General features: G+C 33.2%; 1 protein-coding gene across 6 annotated transcripts in view; it reads right to left on the reverse strand.

Annotated features, from left to right (window-relative positions):
* Cad86C (Cadherin 86C) overlaps nt 1-15186 on the reverse strand; it is a 37225-nt gene extending 22039 nt beyond the window's left edge. For all 6 annotated transcript variants that reach the window (XM_076397575.1, XM_076397572.1, XM_076397574.1 and 3 more), the window contains exons 1-7: nt 15057-15186; nt 14292-14405; nt 10687-10877; nt 8895-9105; nt 5479-5663; nt 5269-5426; nt 5108-5211 (exon numbers count right to left, since the gene is read on the reverse strand). In XM_076397575.1, coding sequence (XP_076253690.1) covers nt 5108-5211; nt 5269-5426; nt 5479-5663; nt 8895-9105; nt 10687-10877; nt 14292-14405; nt 15057-15069 — 976 coding nt within the window. In that variant the 5' untranslated portion in view covers nt 15070-15186. The remainder of the gene's footprint in view (nt 1-5107; nt 5212-5268; nt 5427-5478; nt 5664-8894; nt 9106-10686; nt 10878-14291; nt 14406-15056) is intronic.
* Between the last annotated feature and the right edge of the window lie 543 nt (nt 15187-15729).

Below are 15729 nucleotides of genomic sequence, written 5' to 3' on the forward strand. Positions count from 1 at the left end.
GAACTACGAACCTAATTTTTCATATATAAAAGTCCAAGTTCATTTTTGTTCCAAGAACTTATTAAACTTTAGTATTATAATCCTTTATTAGGGTGGTGAAGATGATGATAAGCATGCATAATTCTAACCTAATTATAGTATTATCTAAGTAATAACATAGATAATTAGGAAGGTCATCGATAATCTTAGATCACTTTGCGGTATTTTGCCAAAAACAAACGATCACGCAATCTTTCCGCTCCTGATATATTCCGCGGGTTGTAGAAGAAACCATGTTTCCACACAAAATTAATGTTATATCGAGTTTTTTTTTCGCTAACACAAAGTACTGGACTTGTTAATTTCGACCTAGACGCCATTTACCGGACAGAAATAGGAGAAATTCACGGCAAATATGGGCCAAATTTCGATTTTTCCATGAATAATAATCAGCAAATCGGAGTAGAGTAACAAACAGTCGTTGAGAAACACAATTTATAAACGTGTCACTGTGAATTAAAAAACACCGATGGTGGCATTAGAGACACGCACGCTCGCATGCCATCCAAAACGGCGACCGGTAAGATTTTATTGCTGTATTTAATGAACTTTCGCAAAATTTCGAGTTTACCAATGAGAGAATCTTTGCGAAAATCATCAGTAATCATAACACTCAGGATGCGGACTTTGAATTTACGTTTCGGGAAACTTGAGGATGCAAAAAAGTGGACCGAGTTTAAAAAAATACATCCATAAAGTTTTTTTGTACCTACGTCATCAAGATGTTTAATATGTTGCTTGCCGCAATTTGTAAATTCGTTTTAGAATCAGGCAATATATTCCTTCTCATTTTATTCTGGTTAAAAAGAGACACAATGCTGTCTGATTAGTTCGAACGTGTAAACGAACTAGCCTGTCAAAGTCGTCCGTTTGTCAACCGTATGCAAAAATGCAGACATAACAGGTTGTGTCTTTAATCGGTTACTTTAAAAAGGAACGAGATAATGGTGCCCTTCTCTTGCCAGAAAAATTCGTTAGAGAGGTAAGCACTGTTTTACTGTTAAATATTAATTTGCTGCCATTTGTATTCAAACTATTTTTAGTATAGACGCGATCACTGACATATCTCAAAAAATGAAAAATATAATCTTGAATTAACCGAATGAAAACCGTCCCTTATCAAGATCAGTTTGATGTTAGCTCTATCACAGATTAAATGTATGAAATGTGTAAAGACAGTGAGTAGTTTCTTAATACAAACATAATTTAATACAATTATATCAAAGGAATCTGTTAGTCTGAAAAGCATCGGAGAGATCAAATAGAACTTCTGGATATTGCTTTTAAATACCACTTTTAAAAGCATCTAATAAAATGAAGGCAGGCTTATTATTTCAATTTCTGTATTTAGATGAGACATGGATATTTCAGAATGGGACTAATATACCCAATGGTCGCTCATGGCGAGATGATAATAAAAATACTGTTATGATGTTGTATGATGTATTGATGTATGTGTATGAAAGTTGATGGAAAAAGATAAATGTTGGAATAACATTTGATTGGGTTTTATTAGTCATAACATTTATTAATAATTTATTAGAGATATATTGTACTTAGTGCTGGAAACAGGAATGGTTAATAACATCTTCGGTTTGGATGAACTCGATAAGACACATTGAAGAAGAATTTGACATGATGATGAAGATGGAATTGTGATTAAATGTTAGATAAATTGAAAATTAACAGCTTAGTTATTCACTTGAGTGAAACTTTCTGAATATGATATGATTCATTGAACATTTGGTTAAAATGTGTCAGGATAGGAAGAATAGTAACTCTTTTGCAGATATGGCAAATGAATTAAGGAGAATGCAGTAATTGAATCAAAATTAATTAATTAATTTTATCAAGAGAAGTGTATACAGTGATATCAACTGTCTTTACAAGTAAACACTGTACTGATTGATACAAGAAGTAAGCGTAAAAGTTAAATATGCTCTGTAATGAAGGTAAACAAAAAATCCTTGGATATACAATTGTTAATCGAATGATAGGTTTCCAGGGAATACAACTACAAACTCATCTAAAACTCTAACTCATAGGTGGTATGGAAAAGAGTTAAATGTAAATATAATCAAACACAATTCAGCTACAAACTATTATTACTGTATGCTTAATTGTAGATTAAGTCCTTCGATAATATATGTATTATATTTACTATAAATCATGTCATAAACGCAATATTAAAAATGAACAAGACAAATCTAATTTAATATAAATGTTTGAGCACGGTACCAACTTCAAACTAATGTTTATTTAGTTATTACAACGATTATTACGTATATATATTTCTTAAACGTTTTTTTTTTGTGTTAAAAGTCTAAGTTTGATTATTTTTTACATTTTAGTGAGTTCTTTATTTCTTTTTCGAAGTCGGTTCAGTTTTTTTTACTCAATTCAGACAATTTACGAATTCCATTTCGAAAAAACGATGTATGCCTCGAGGACATTCACGAATGGACATTTTTTTGGTATCTTCATAAGAAGTGAAGAGCTGGTCAGCCAGGTCACGGGGTCATATATCCAAAGAAGTAGTAACCATAAGGAGCTAGGTCTGGAGAATACGGCAGGTGGGGTAGCACTTCTCATTTTGATTTTTCCAAGTATGTTTTCATTAATCACTTGTACCTTTACCTCACTTCACCATCAATTATTGTCGATAGCGATCCCCATTGATGGTTTCATCGAGCAATTTTCTCGTCTTTTCTGACTGTCCAGAACAAACTTTGTGTTTGAAATGAACATCACTACTCTTAAAACGTCGAAACCAATATTCACATGTTGAAATCGATGGAGCATGATTGCCATAAGCTTCACACAGTATTCGCGGCTGCTTTCAGTCACCTTTTCCTTCAAATCGAGGTAAAGAAGAAAAACTGTCCGCAAACGCGATTTACTCGGTACAAATTCAGACATTTTCAAGGCACTGGAAATATTTTTGTTCACACTTCGAATAAAAGCATAGAAAAAATAGAAATTTCCTTGGGGAAATGTTTTGTTTAGTTCAATCAACGGTAGCGCTGCGATCGCAAATTGTGATTGGCTAGTTTAAATTTCTGGTGCCGCCACTAACATGGAACGTGATTGGTCGATCAAATTGTATGAAATCAGCATTTTCTATGGGCGTCCATTTTTAATTTTGTTGTTTGAAGGTTTTGGTTTTTGTCTAGATCAAGAAATCTTCGTTTTACGTTGTGCATATTTTTTGTTTTACATTAATTATTATGGAGTGATAATATAAAAATTGATGACAATGCGTCAGTGTAGTAAAAGATGTAGTGTACCGGGGTAAAAATCTACTACGGAAATTAGACATCGTTTCCCAAAGAATGATCTCGCTCCTTTCCAAAAATGGGTTAATCAAGTAAATAGTAGTAAGTTACCTGGATAAACCACAATGCAAATATATCAACGTCATGGTGTCTGTCATGGACATTTTAGTGAAAAATTTAGAATTATTCTTCCTTCACGAACAGGTATTAGGGTAAATGCATATCCAACATTGTTTTTATCAGGTACATATAAAATTACCTATCTACTACATGTCTGTTTATATATTGTTAGTTTACAGAAAATCAAAACCTACTTATGAAGATATTAATGGTTATAAAATTCAATTAACCTACCGAGTTGTTCGTATGCTGTCAGTGTGATTTCTCTACATAAAGAAGTCTTACAAGAAGGTAATAATTAAGATAACTGGATAATTAATAGGAATAAATACTACTTTTAATTGTAAAATATCCTTAAAATATTTGTAATACTTAACTTTTTAGAACAATCAGTGTTCAATAATTTTATAGTAGAGCTATTGTATATTTAAATTTGATTGCCTTGTTAAGAAAATATTTATTATATTTAAGATTTATTACCTTAAAGAAATCTATTGTGTCTAAATTTACAAATAACTATATTTGTTTAACAAATCTTAACAAGATTGCTTAAAGAATTTTGTTGGATCTATTAGAGGTCATGAAGGTAGAAACAGCATCTTTCACCTAGTATGTTTGAGTAATCTTTAAAAGGGCTCATCATCACTTCAATTTTTTTACATCATTCTCCCGGAGAAAATTGTGAAGAAGATGAACATATTAGATAACTTATATTCTTTTTTAACGGGAGATCTAGTACCACTTGAGGTTGTTAAATCACCAGTTGAGTCTATATTTTCAGTTCCAGAGAACTTTACTCTGACGAAAACAAGAGTCTAATATTGTGTTTTAGTCTTATTTCAGACGATTTAACAAAACTTCTGAAAAAGAGACAACATGCAATATTTGTCTGCATTCTATATTAAGTAGTTCCACAGATTAAATACTCTAAAACCCAAATATCTTTAAAAAACGCATACATTTTTAGTGTTTCAACTGTCCAATCCATAGTGATTTCTAAGACCAAATTTTAAAAGTTATTACGAGGTGTGATTGTATTTTTGGTTTAATGAAGTTAATGCAATATCAAGAGGGAACGATTTAAAGTTTACCTTCAATATATCAAGATAAGTTAGAACTCTAATAGATCCCATAAAATTGATGGCACTAAACAAATATGGGAAGGAATTATAGAACAATTATAGATATTTTAATTTTGCCTAGAATAGAGTTCATAATTGTTTTTTTGTTGCTTTTTGTTTATATATATTTGTATTATTTACACTTATGTATATTTGTGTAGGACTTTATTTTAATAAATTAATTTTAAAAATTAAATTTGGATTTTTATTCAAATACTATTATCGAATAAATGTGACGTCACAAAATAATCAGGCGAAATGGCAGACCAATCAAAGCAAAGTATTTTCCTTACAGGTTTCTACATAACTATTATAAACTAACCAATCAAGTTCACGTTGTCAGCGCTGCCAATGATTGAACCAAGCAACATTTTGTCCCACTACTTACCATTGGAGTTGCACACCCCTGAATAAAAGACACATACTGAAAAATGAAGCCTGCCAGTGAGGCTTTAACTTGAAGTTGGCTACAAATGCACCCGAAGCGATTTAATGCACAGTAACACCATCTGTTGTAAACCCTTTAAAATTATTTTATAAAATAAGCAATACCTGAGCTTTCTCCTATCTCAAACAGATCGCTGGCGGGGTCTTCATGATCCAAGGAATAACGAATGGGCCTGGGCTGGCCCCGATCTCCATCTTCCGCGTGTACTCTATCAAACAAGAACTCTGCACTATCTTCAGGTGGCACCAACACCTTGTAATTTTACCTTAAAATGGCATCTCCGGGTTTCAAAGAGCGACTCAGGGTGGTTGTCGGTGGGGCGATGGTGAAAATCGGAGGGGTATCTTGTTCATCGATCACGGCGACTAAAAGGGGCCATCCTGCTATGTTTCTGGTGTCCTCGTTCATGTTAGTCCACGGATCCTATTGAGATAAACCTTTCATTTTTACTATTAAATGGATTAGGGGGTCATACGTTTGCTAAAACGGTCAGGTGATGCATTGTCTTGGTCTCGTAATCCAGGGGGCCGATGAGGATGATGGTACCCTCCGCGTCCTTCTCCGAGATGAGCTTCTGATGGATGCCGAACTCCAAGGTGCCGTAGAGTTCCATGTAAACGGATTTTGTTCGGTTGGGATTTCCTCGAGCTATGATTGAACCTGGAATTGTTGATTTACGTAAAGCTTGGAGAGATTTCTCAACTTTTTATTTGTTTAACATAGTTTTACCACTCAGGAGAACTAAATAATGTTTTGGAATTAATATGTATCATTTTTTAAAAATAAAATAACAGTTTATTTAATATGAAATTGAAAGAAATATTACATATTGTTTATTGCTTCTAGTTCTTCCTTTTGTATCTATCCCTTATTTCACAGGTCTTGTTAATTTATGTAACAAAATATATAATAAAAATCAAATACTTTTACGTGATACTTTAGACATTGTCCTGACAAAATATATCTAAACCCATAAAACGACGTTATAAAAGTATATTATTCTATGTTAATCTGTATTTATTGAACTTGATGAACTAAATCACATTTTGACTTTGTTTTTATTCTCATAGTATTATTTTAGAATAATATTTATCAGGTGTGTCGGTAATTACTTTCTGGTTATTGAAACATATATCACTAGCCATAAGTAACAGTTCAATTGAGAAGTCCCCGGCCTGACACATAGATTGCGCTACTAGAATTAAATCCATATGTTTTCTAGATAGCCCTAACCCTTCAAAGCTGCGTGTATAAGTTTGACAGCTGTCGGATCATTAGTTTGTGAATTATAGCATTTTGAGTGAAGCAACTTTTGTTATTGTGAAAAAAATGGATAAAAAGTAATTCGATAAAATATTGCTTTTTGAAGGGGAAAAAATACAGTTGAAGCAAAAACTTGGCTTGATGCCGAATTTTCGGACACTGCCCCAGGAAAATCAACCATGAAGGATTGGTTTGCTAAGTTCAGACTTGGTGAAATGAACACCGAAGACGGTGAACGCAGTGGACGCCCAAAAGAGGTTGTTACCGACGAAAACATTTAAAAAATCCACAAAATTATTTTGAATGACCGTAAATTGAAAATGAATGAAATAGCACACACTCTAAAGATATCAACTGAATGTGTACATCATATCATTCACGAATATTTGGGTATAAGAAAGCTCTGTGCAAAGTGAGTGCCGCGCGAGCTCACTTTTGACAAAAAACAACGACGAGTTGATAATTCGGAGCAGTGTTTGACGATGATCAAGCTTAATAAACTGGAGTTTTTGCGTCGATATGTGACAATGGATGAAACATGGTTCCATTATTTCACTCCGAAGTCCAGTCGACAGTCATCCGAGTGGACTGCACACGATGAATCCGCTCCAAAGCGTGGGAAAACGCAACAGTCGGTTGACAAGGTTATGGCGTCTGTATTTTATTGAAATAATTTTCATTGACTACCTTGAAAAGGGAAGGACCATCAACATCGACTATTAGATAGCGATATTGGACCTTTTGAAGAATGAAATCGCCGAAAAAACCACATTTGAAGAAAAAGAAAGTGCTCCTTCACCAAGACAATGCATCGTGCCAAAAATTTATGAATTGGGCTTCGAATTGCCTCCTCATCCACCGTATTCTCCAGATCTGACCCCTAGCGAATATTTCCTGTTCTCAGATCTCAGAATGCTTGCTGGGAAAAAAATTTCGTTGAATGAAGAGGTGATCGACGAAACTGAGGCCTATATTGAAGCAAAGAACAAATCGTACTACAAAAGTGCTATCGAAAAGTTGGAGACTCGCTATAACCAGTGCGCCTTGAAGGGAATTTTGTTGAATAAAAAAACTAATTTTTTCAAAAAAATGTGTTTTACTATGGTAGGCCGGGGAATTTTCAATTGACATGTTATGCAATATTGTGATTTAATTACATTTATCATTTTAATCTATTGACGTTAAACTCATAACTACAGTTATATTCTACCAAAATAACATTGTAGATTTATAATTTTTTTGAAAATGTCAATTTTTATGGCTGAAAACATGCATTGGCGACACGCATTACTTTTCTTGTTTTATTAAAATAATAAATCCACTGAGACTCATCGTCTGCTGGTAGATGGTAAGCATTATTGGCTGGAGCACGGTTTCGACAATTCAGACATGGTATTTTCAAAGTTGAAGACGAAGAAAATCCTGATAACGAGAAAATAATTGTAGATGCGGAATTGCAGGAGTTATTGGATGAAAACCGAAAACAAACTCAAAAACTGTTGAGAGAAATGTTGAATATGAACCGACTAGCAATTTGTGAATTGTTAGAAGAACGATTTCTTAGCATAACAAAGCACTGTTTCATACAATAAAATCAATCGTCAAGTGTTGAAATCACTTGAAATCACTTGGTTTAATATTCATTCAGTCACCATTCTGCAAATCATTGCAACTTAGATTCGTAGAAAAATTATTATTAGAAACATCGTTCAAGCCACTTTTTCCCATATTTTGAAATGCAGAAAAATCCCCAATATATATACTTATCAAGCTGTAGGAGGTATTAAGTGCCTAGTAAATTTTATTTATTTGGACATACTTCAAAAACTTTTGTGACAAAATATACTTTTTGCATAGAATAAAATGTCGATTTTCTAAGATAAGACTAACAGTTAAACAGCTTTGTCAGATTTGTCAACAATGGTTAAAACTGATGAAGAATATGCTAATTCTTGCATCGCCAAAAGCAGTTTAAAATAAATACGTTGTGAATTGGTGATGATAACAATAATGACCTTAAAACGCCTTCGCGATTTTTCCATAAAAAATTGTACTTATTTCACTCCATAACTGACTTTTGTTTATTAGCTAAGCTCAAAAAAACCGCTTTGAGGATAACATTTTGAGTTTATTGGGGAGAAAAAATAAGAACGAATTGAAGAAGACCAAGAAGTGGAGAAATAAATTTCGAAAAATAAATAATTCTTTTATTTAATATTAAAACTTTCACAGTTTTTTTACTAGTGGTATAATTAATTAATACTTTGCCATATTAAAGCTTGGTAAATATTATTCTCACATAATCCACAATATTAAAAGTGTTAAAAGTAGAAAATAGAGTATAAATTAAAAGAATACAAACGTGTTTATTAATTATGCTCTAAAAGGATTTTCCCTGCCTTGGTATAATTCGGTAAATTACTACCGCGGCAAAATGTGGACATTTCTGACGTCTCAATACAAATGGATATGAATGCTTTTTTCGTGGAATTGGTATGGAAAAATACTTTACGTACATAACGATGAAAAAAAGGCGAAGGCGACCCGAGACGAATATTGTTCGGTTATCGATTTGTCCGGTTTAGTAAAAAAACACTTCATCCTAACTCATCGATTATTAACGCTTACCGAGTTCGGTGTTCCTGCGGGCGTTCTCCGAAATGCTCAGCAACGAGGGAGCGCCGGGAAATATCTTTTCTATCGGCGTGGTGGCGTTGGTGGCCAGAAACGAACAGTTCATGGTGGAGCTCTGTCCCCGCTGATTCCTCACCTCCACTTTGAAGTCGTAGAATCGGCCGGCTTCGAGTTTCTTCTTCAGGATCACGTTTGCTTGACACACCTTTTAACATCAGAGTTAATGAATAAAATCTCTAGGCTCCTTAGGCAGTTGGACCAATATTTTGGAAGAGTTTTTTAAGTCTCGAAAAGATGTGTGCTCTTTTCTATATATATGTATATATATATGTATATATATATATATATATATATATATATATATATATATATATATATATATGTATATATATATATATATATATATATATATATATATATATATATATATATATATATATATATACATATATATGATTTATAATACACTACAGAAAAAATATGAACGTTGTATATAAAAACATAGCGGCCCGCTCCGACTTTGCACGGGCATAAAATATATATGCCTATGTCACTCAATGAAAACATGATTAAAATCGATCCAGTATTTTTGGTTCATTCATTACTGCCCTTGGCCTGCACGCATTAAATTTGGAGTAAAACAATTCCTCTTCCCCTATACTTACTATGAAGATTTCCTGCTATCTTTGGAATATCTAAATTCATACAATTTTTATTACATTACACATGTTTAAACGCAAATTTTAAATTTGTAATATCTCCGAAAATATCTGTTTAATTTACATGCTGTAAGGAACCATATTGATCTATATTAATTGCACAGTGTATTTAAGGTACTTAATTCGATAATGATTAATGCCGTATTGCTTAAAATAGCTTCGTAAATAAGCCATTTTCTCACGTAAAAAGTAAACAATAAAAATGGTTAATGTGGGTTATCCCTAAAAGATAAACATATACCATCGCGGACTTTTTTGTAGACCTTTTTATGGTGTACAATACTGTAGTACATTAATTTGATCTAACTCGTAGGGTTAGGCAGCGTTTTTGCTAATTGCTAAATAAGCCTAAAAAAATAGGTTAATTTACGACATCACGTTAGAAACCTCTAAAATTAGCAATGTTGCCTTAGTATATTATGCATGTATTATACATATAAACCTTCCTCTTGAATCACTCTATCTATTGAAAAAAACCGCATCAAAATCCGTTGCGTAGTTTTAAAGATTTAAGCGCACATGGGGATATAGGGACAGAAAAGGCGACTTTGTTTTATACTATGTAGTGATTTTACTTGAATAAATTATTTTGCAAAATTACATTTGCTTTTTATTTCAAATTTAATTGGTCAGTAGAATGTGACATCAGAGGTTGGTCACGTGATGCGTATGAAGTCCTCGATCAATGAAATGCTTTCCTATTAAAATATCTTCTTTACAAGTGCCTGTAATGGTAATTTAAACTAACCAATGAAAGTCAGCGAAATGACGTCCTCAGCGCTTTCCTGCTGAGACCACGCAAAATAATTCTAAAATTATTTGTATTGAGTTCACTCTCTATATATGACTCTATGGCCGAAAAACAAATGTCATTGGATAGAAAATAAACAGAAAGTGTAAGCAAGACAAACCAAAAACATAGTTTTTTTTTGGTTTTTCAAGATCATTTTTGTCTTTTTATGAGAGTCAGAATAAAACAACAAATAGGACAAACTTAAATAAGATTACTCAAACGTACTAGGATTATATAAAGGTCGTAAACAAAAATAAATAAGAAATGTACTTACTGAGTTGAATCTGGTGCAGTTTAAGGCTTCCACAGCCACCGTTGCTGTGTCTTTCAGTTCGAACACTAGAGGGTAATCGAAAGCGGTGTCGGACACTCGAAGTCTGTAAATCACCGATCCGACAGCTGCATCCGCTGGTATCAGGATTTCGTTCAAAATGGCAGTGGAATCAAACACCAATACCGCTGACACTATAATATTCACAATTACAAGAAAAAATGGGACTTCGATAAGTTCTCGCTGTATTTTTTTGATATTCAAAGATGGAGGGCCCAAAATGAGGAGTAACGCTTTTCTTTACAACATATTTGCTTATCTGATTTACTGTTTTTTTAGCTCGAGGAACAATATTCTTTTCACTTAATTTGATTTATTAGCGGTTATGGCAATAGTACCTTGGATTTTATTAGGTGCTTGCATTTATCCTGATCATATTTTCACTTCAGAAAAAGATATTTATTAATTTAGTGTTGGTTTGATACTGATCCAATAACACGAGTATGCGCTGAGTTTTGGACCTAAGCAACCATAATCTGTTTACAAGGCAAATTGGGAACTGAATCCAAATCAGCAGCCCGTTTTTTAAAATTGTAATAAATTCATTATTTTACTATTTTTGACCATTAACGGCCATTTACTGAATTAAAAGGTTTGCATCAGAAAATAACAGAAGTTGAACTGAGTTCATGGTGCTTGGGATCTGTTTCACGCGTTTGGATCCAACAGTCACCGCTCATCATGCCTTTGTCCCAATATCCTTGGTATCGCCTTTCGATTTTTATTACATTTTGATGTGGCCACTTTCCTTGCTGGTCACCCAAATTTGATAGGAAAAATCAAGACGTGAAGTCATTCAATTTCCAATCTTGTGGTAATTATGCAACAAATTGCGGATAATATGCTTGCAATCCAGTAATTTGTAGTTACCGAGAAAGTTGTCAATAACATTTTGAAGGGCTTTGATGCCCATGCGGCTACTTCATCAGGCGTTAAATATTTTGCTAACTTTGTGTCAGCCATTAATTTTGGAATATCAGATTCGAAAAGTACTCCTTCTTTTATTTTTGCCTATGACAGTTTTGGAAGCAACTGGTTATGTACTGGAAAGTCGGTCTTTTGCGATTGAGGGCTTTGACAAAGTTCTCAATAAGGCCAACTTTAGTGTAAAGTAGTGGCAATAAAATATCCTGTGGGTTCACAAATGGTACCCTTAAAAATCGTACTCATCTGCTCACAATGATCAGAATACTTAATGACTAGTGAGTACGTTAGGCTTGGCAGAACTTGCCCATTCCTGCAATATATGACAGAGCGTTGTTATGCAAGATAAGAACTTTGTATTTGTTACTCAGTATTGATAGTTTTTTCGTGCAACAACACATTGTGCAATTTGTTCACTTGACGTCGATAGATAACTGCATCAACAGTTTCATTCGCTTCTAACCCTTTCTTGCTAATCCCACCATATGTACAGCAAAACTCTATGGCTATGAATATTCCGTCTCAATGTCAATATAGCCTATGCCTATGCATTTTTGATGTCAAGATTGTTGTGATAGATCGATTTCTCATCACAAAACACAATATAATACGTCAAATAACACTTTTTGTCTGGAAAGAAATTCAATCAATTCGTGTAGTAGTCGTCTTCCCTCCTTTTGGATCTTTCTCCTTACAATAAACTTTTGGAAACAGTCGAAAATCTCTGAAAGCTTTGAGAGCTTCAGCTAGATTTTAGTCTAATAAGTCTTGCAATTCACCGTGTTCGGATCTTTTGGTCTTCCAGATCGTTCTTTGCCACTGACATCAAAAGCCCCACTTGTTAATCATTAAAAAGAAAACCGAACGTTGGGATATGATGAAGCAGCATCACTACAAGTTTCTAAAAGTGTTTGATGCGATTTGTCAAGTAATAAATGAGTAATAAATAATAAATGTCGAGAATGCAATGTTGAACGTTCCATAACCAGTACAAAACTTATAGAAAACTATTGCTTTTTATAGATAAGTAGTAATAGATAGATAGTAACAGTTATTTACATTAATACTTCGCACTTTCGCTAATAGATTTCGTTGATCAAAATGCATGTAAGCATCCACTATTTTTCACAATCCTGTCAACATTTTCAGGATTTCGTAGCTATAGCAAGGATACTCGAGATTTTCGAGAGATATGCAAAGTTTATTTAGAACTGTTGGTTTAAAAGGATTGAAAAACAGAGCAAATGATACAAATAAAGAAATATGTGAAGATAGATATTAAATATATTGTATTATTCAATTGTTATTACTAAAATACAGACAGATACTACAATCAGTTTTGAATTGAATATAATCATGTATCTGTCAAGTATAATATAATTTCTCGAAAGCTTTGAGAAATAGGACTACAAGTTGTATAGAAGAGACATTAAATTAATATATAGATTATGAAATGCTTTATTTATCTTTTATATATTCTAATAATTCTGTATACTTGCCTTTTTTTAAGAATGGACCACTAGACTAGATTAATAAAGCAACAAACGTCTGGCGAATATGGTGGGTATCTATAACTTGCCTCTTTGCTTGTGTTAGATTTGTAAAAAAAATAATCCAAAGCTATTAAACTGTAATTTATTGTAGTAATTATTAATTACTTTTTATTGATAATTTCAAATCAGATTTCTATAATAAAAAGCTAAAAAATCACCCTATCACGGAAGACCTATAATTTATTTTGATGATAAATTATAATATACATCTATTTCGGTGTAATCCTCATTCAACATCTTCATAATTCAGCATTTAAATATATTCATCATCACCATCAATAAGAAGCTAGTGTCTACTATTGTCTTACCAAAAACATGTCTATTTGAAAAATTGCAACGAAAATAGAATCAAATGACTTTTTGTTTCGGATATGACTTTTTTTCGAAAGGAAGACAGGAAACAAGAAATAAGGAAAACAAGACAAGGAAATATCTAAATATTATTAATTCATAAACGTTACTATAAATCCGTTAATTCAAAGCCATCAATTCGTGGCAAAATTCAGTACAATTTTTCATAATTTTGCCTGAAAGCGTTCTGCATGGATAATATAGTTGTAAACCAGAATAAAAACTGGTAAACCGATAAGGAGTCTTCAAATATCTCATTAAATTTAAAGCGTGACATGAAAAATTTCACTACATCCACCATATTGTCCAGACTTAACAGGAACAATCATTTTTCAATCCTTTTTTTCAATTTCCAACATATTAAGCAACCAATCTTTGGTTGTAGATCTTATTAGAGATAATCCAAACTGGTATCATGAATTATCTAAACAAATCATCTTCTAGATTTTAATACATTAATGTTTTAACCCTTTATGATTAATATAGCTTGAAAGGCTATTTAAAAGTAAATTTGACACAACATTGACATGATTAGTGTCATAGAAAATCTATGACGATCGCCATCTATATATAAAAAATCGCAATATGTATTCCTAGATGTGTTATATAACATATCAATGTACAAGTTGGCCGTACATTACAGTTGGCTCGAACAAAAATTGACGAACCAACCAAAATGAACAGCTAAATTTAACGACGCTAACTAAAACTACTAATTACCTGTAAGAGAGCCGCAGCAGTAGCACACGAAAACTAGAAAATACATCGCCAACTGGCATGGCGGTTTTCCAGTTTTCCCTTTCTTCGGGGGCCTCCGCCCTTTCACATTCGAACCTTCAAGCAAAAAAACAACAAAATCGCCGTGCGTTCATTCCGTGCTGTTTACGAACTTGAACGCGTCGTCCCAACACGCCATCACTCATCGGCGAAAAATTAAACCGCGCTCATTTGTTTCGGGTAATTTTTATGTCACTGTTTCCATTTCTTCGCGTACCCCGGTAAAAACAAAGCGGTGTTTAAGCGGAATATAAATATCCGAACCGTCGGGCCCGGGGCGGGAATACGTACGTAGAGGTAACGGACGCGTGTCCCTTTCGTGATTCCCTCTTTTATTGGGGGTTAAGAAGTGTGTTGAACTTTCCTCAAACTCGGTTATATGTATTCATAATTTATTCCAGATGATACGTCCGAATTGTACGAGGTATATTTAAACAGAAAAACGTGTATATCAAAATTGTTAACAAATACATTAAAGGCCACTGTGATTTAAATATATTTAAAATACTTATTGAAATTAAACTCATTATACAACCAATAAAACACACTGTAATAAGAAATTTAAATCGTTTTACTTACATTTAATCATATGGTAACTTAAAAGAAATGCCCTATGTGGTTGTGTTTTTCTTCATAAACATTGATTTTTTTGTTGTAATTTTTCCCAATGAGTGAGTGCATCTTATTATTTCTAGTCTAGGTACTTACCGTTACGTCTCATGTTTCTTGATATATAAAAATAAAAATTGCAAACAATTTTAGACGGATTTTGATCATTTAGAATCACTCTTAAGTGTCAGATAAGTTTCACAAAGATGATAAATTAAAATATAGGAGGAATTTCGCGTCGTACGAAAATCTGTTAATCCCAGATCGCATCTCCGTATTCAGATCTGAATTAAAGCGAAAAATCTGTACTAATGGCCAAATAACTAATGCCGTGCGATGTGCGCGGTTTTTCTCTCGGGAGCCGGTGAAACACGGGTGTTTTCTTTGAGGGTATCGCGTGTTTAAGTCCCTATGGTTATTCAAACGAGCGAGGGGGGCGATTCGTTGGTCAGGTATGGTCAGTCCGTCGCTAAGGAACCTGGACAGACCGATATATACAGTCGCCAATCGATGTGGTCTAGTTTCGTTAGGGTTGAAGGACATCGCAAAGATGTCCAGGAATTTTTTTATATTCAGAGTACTGTCCCAAGCTGTTATTATCTTCCTTAAAGAGTAGTTTTCTTGACTCTTTTTATTATGTATTTATAGTGCAGTATTAATTAACAAATAGGTTCAATTAAACAATTTATATTTAATGTAAAAAACCAGCCTACTAAGTGAAATGTTTCTATTCTAAAGAGACTCTTTGTTGAACTTTAAAAAAAATTAAAAT

This window comes from Rhynchophorus ferrugineus, unplaced genomic scaffold (assembly GCF_030347505.1).
Source record: "Rhynchophorus ferrugineus isolate W39M unplaced genomic scaffold, kcgeb_rfMv2 rfM1, whole genome shotgun sequence".
Taxonomy (NCBI): Eukaryota; Metazoa; Arthropoda; class Insecta; order Coleoptera; family Curculionidae; genus Rhynchophorus; species Rhynchophorus ferrugineus.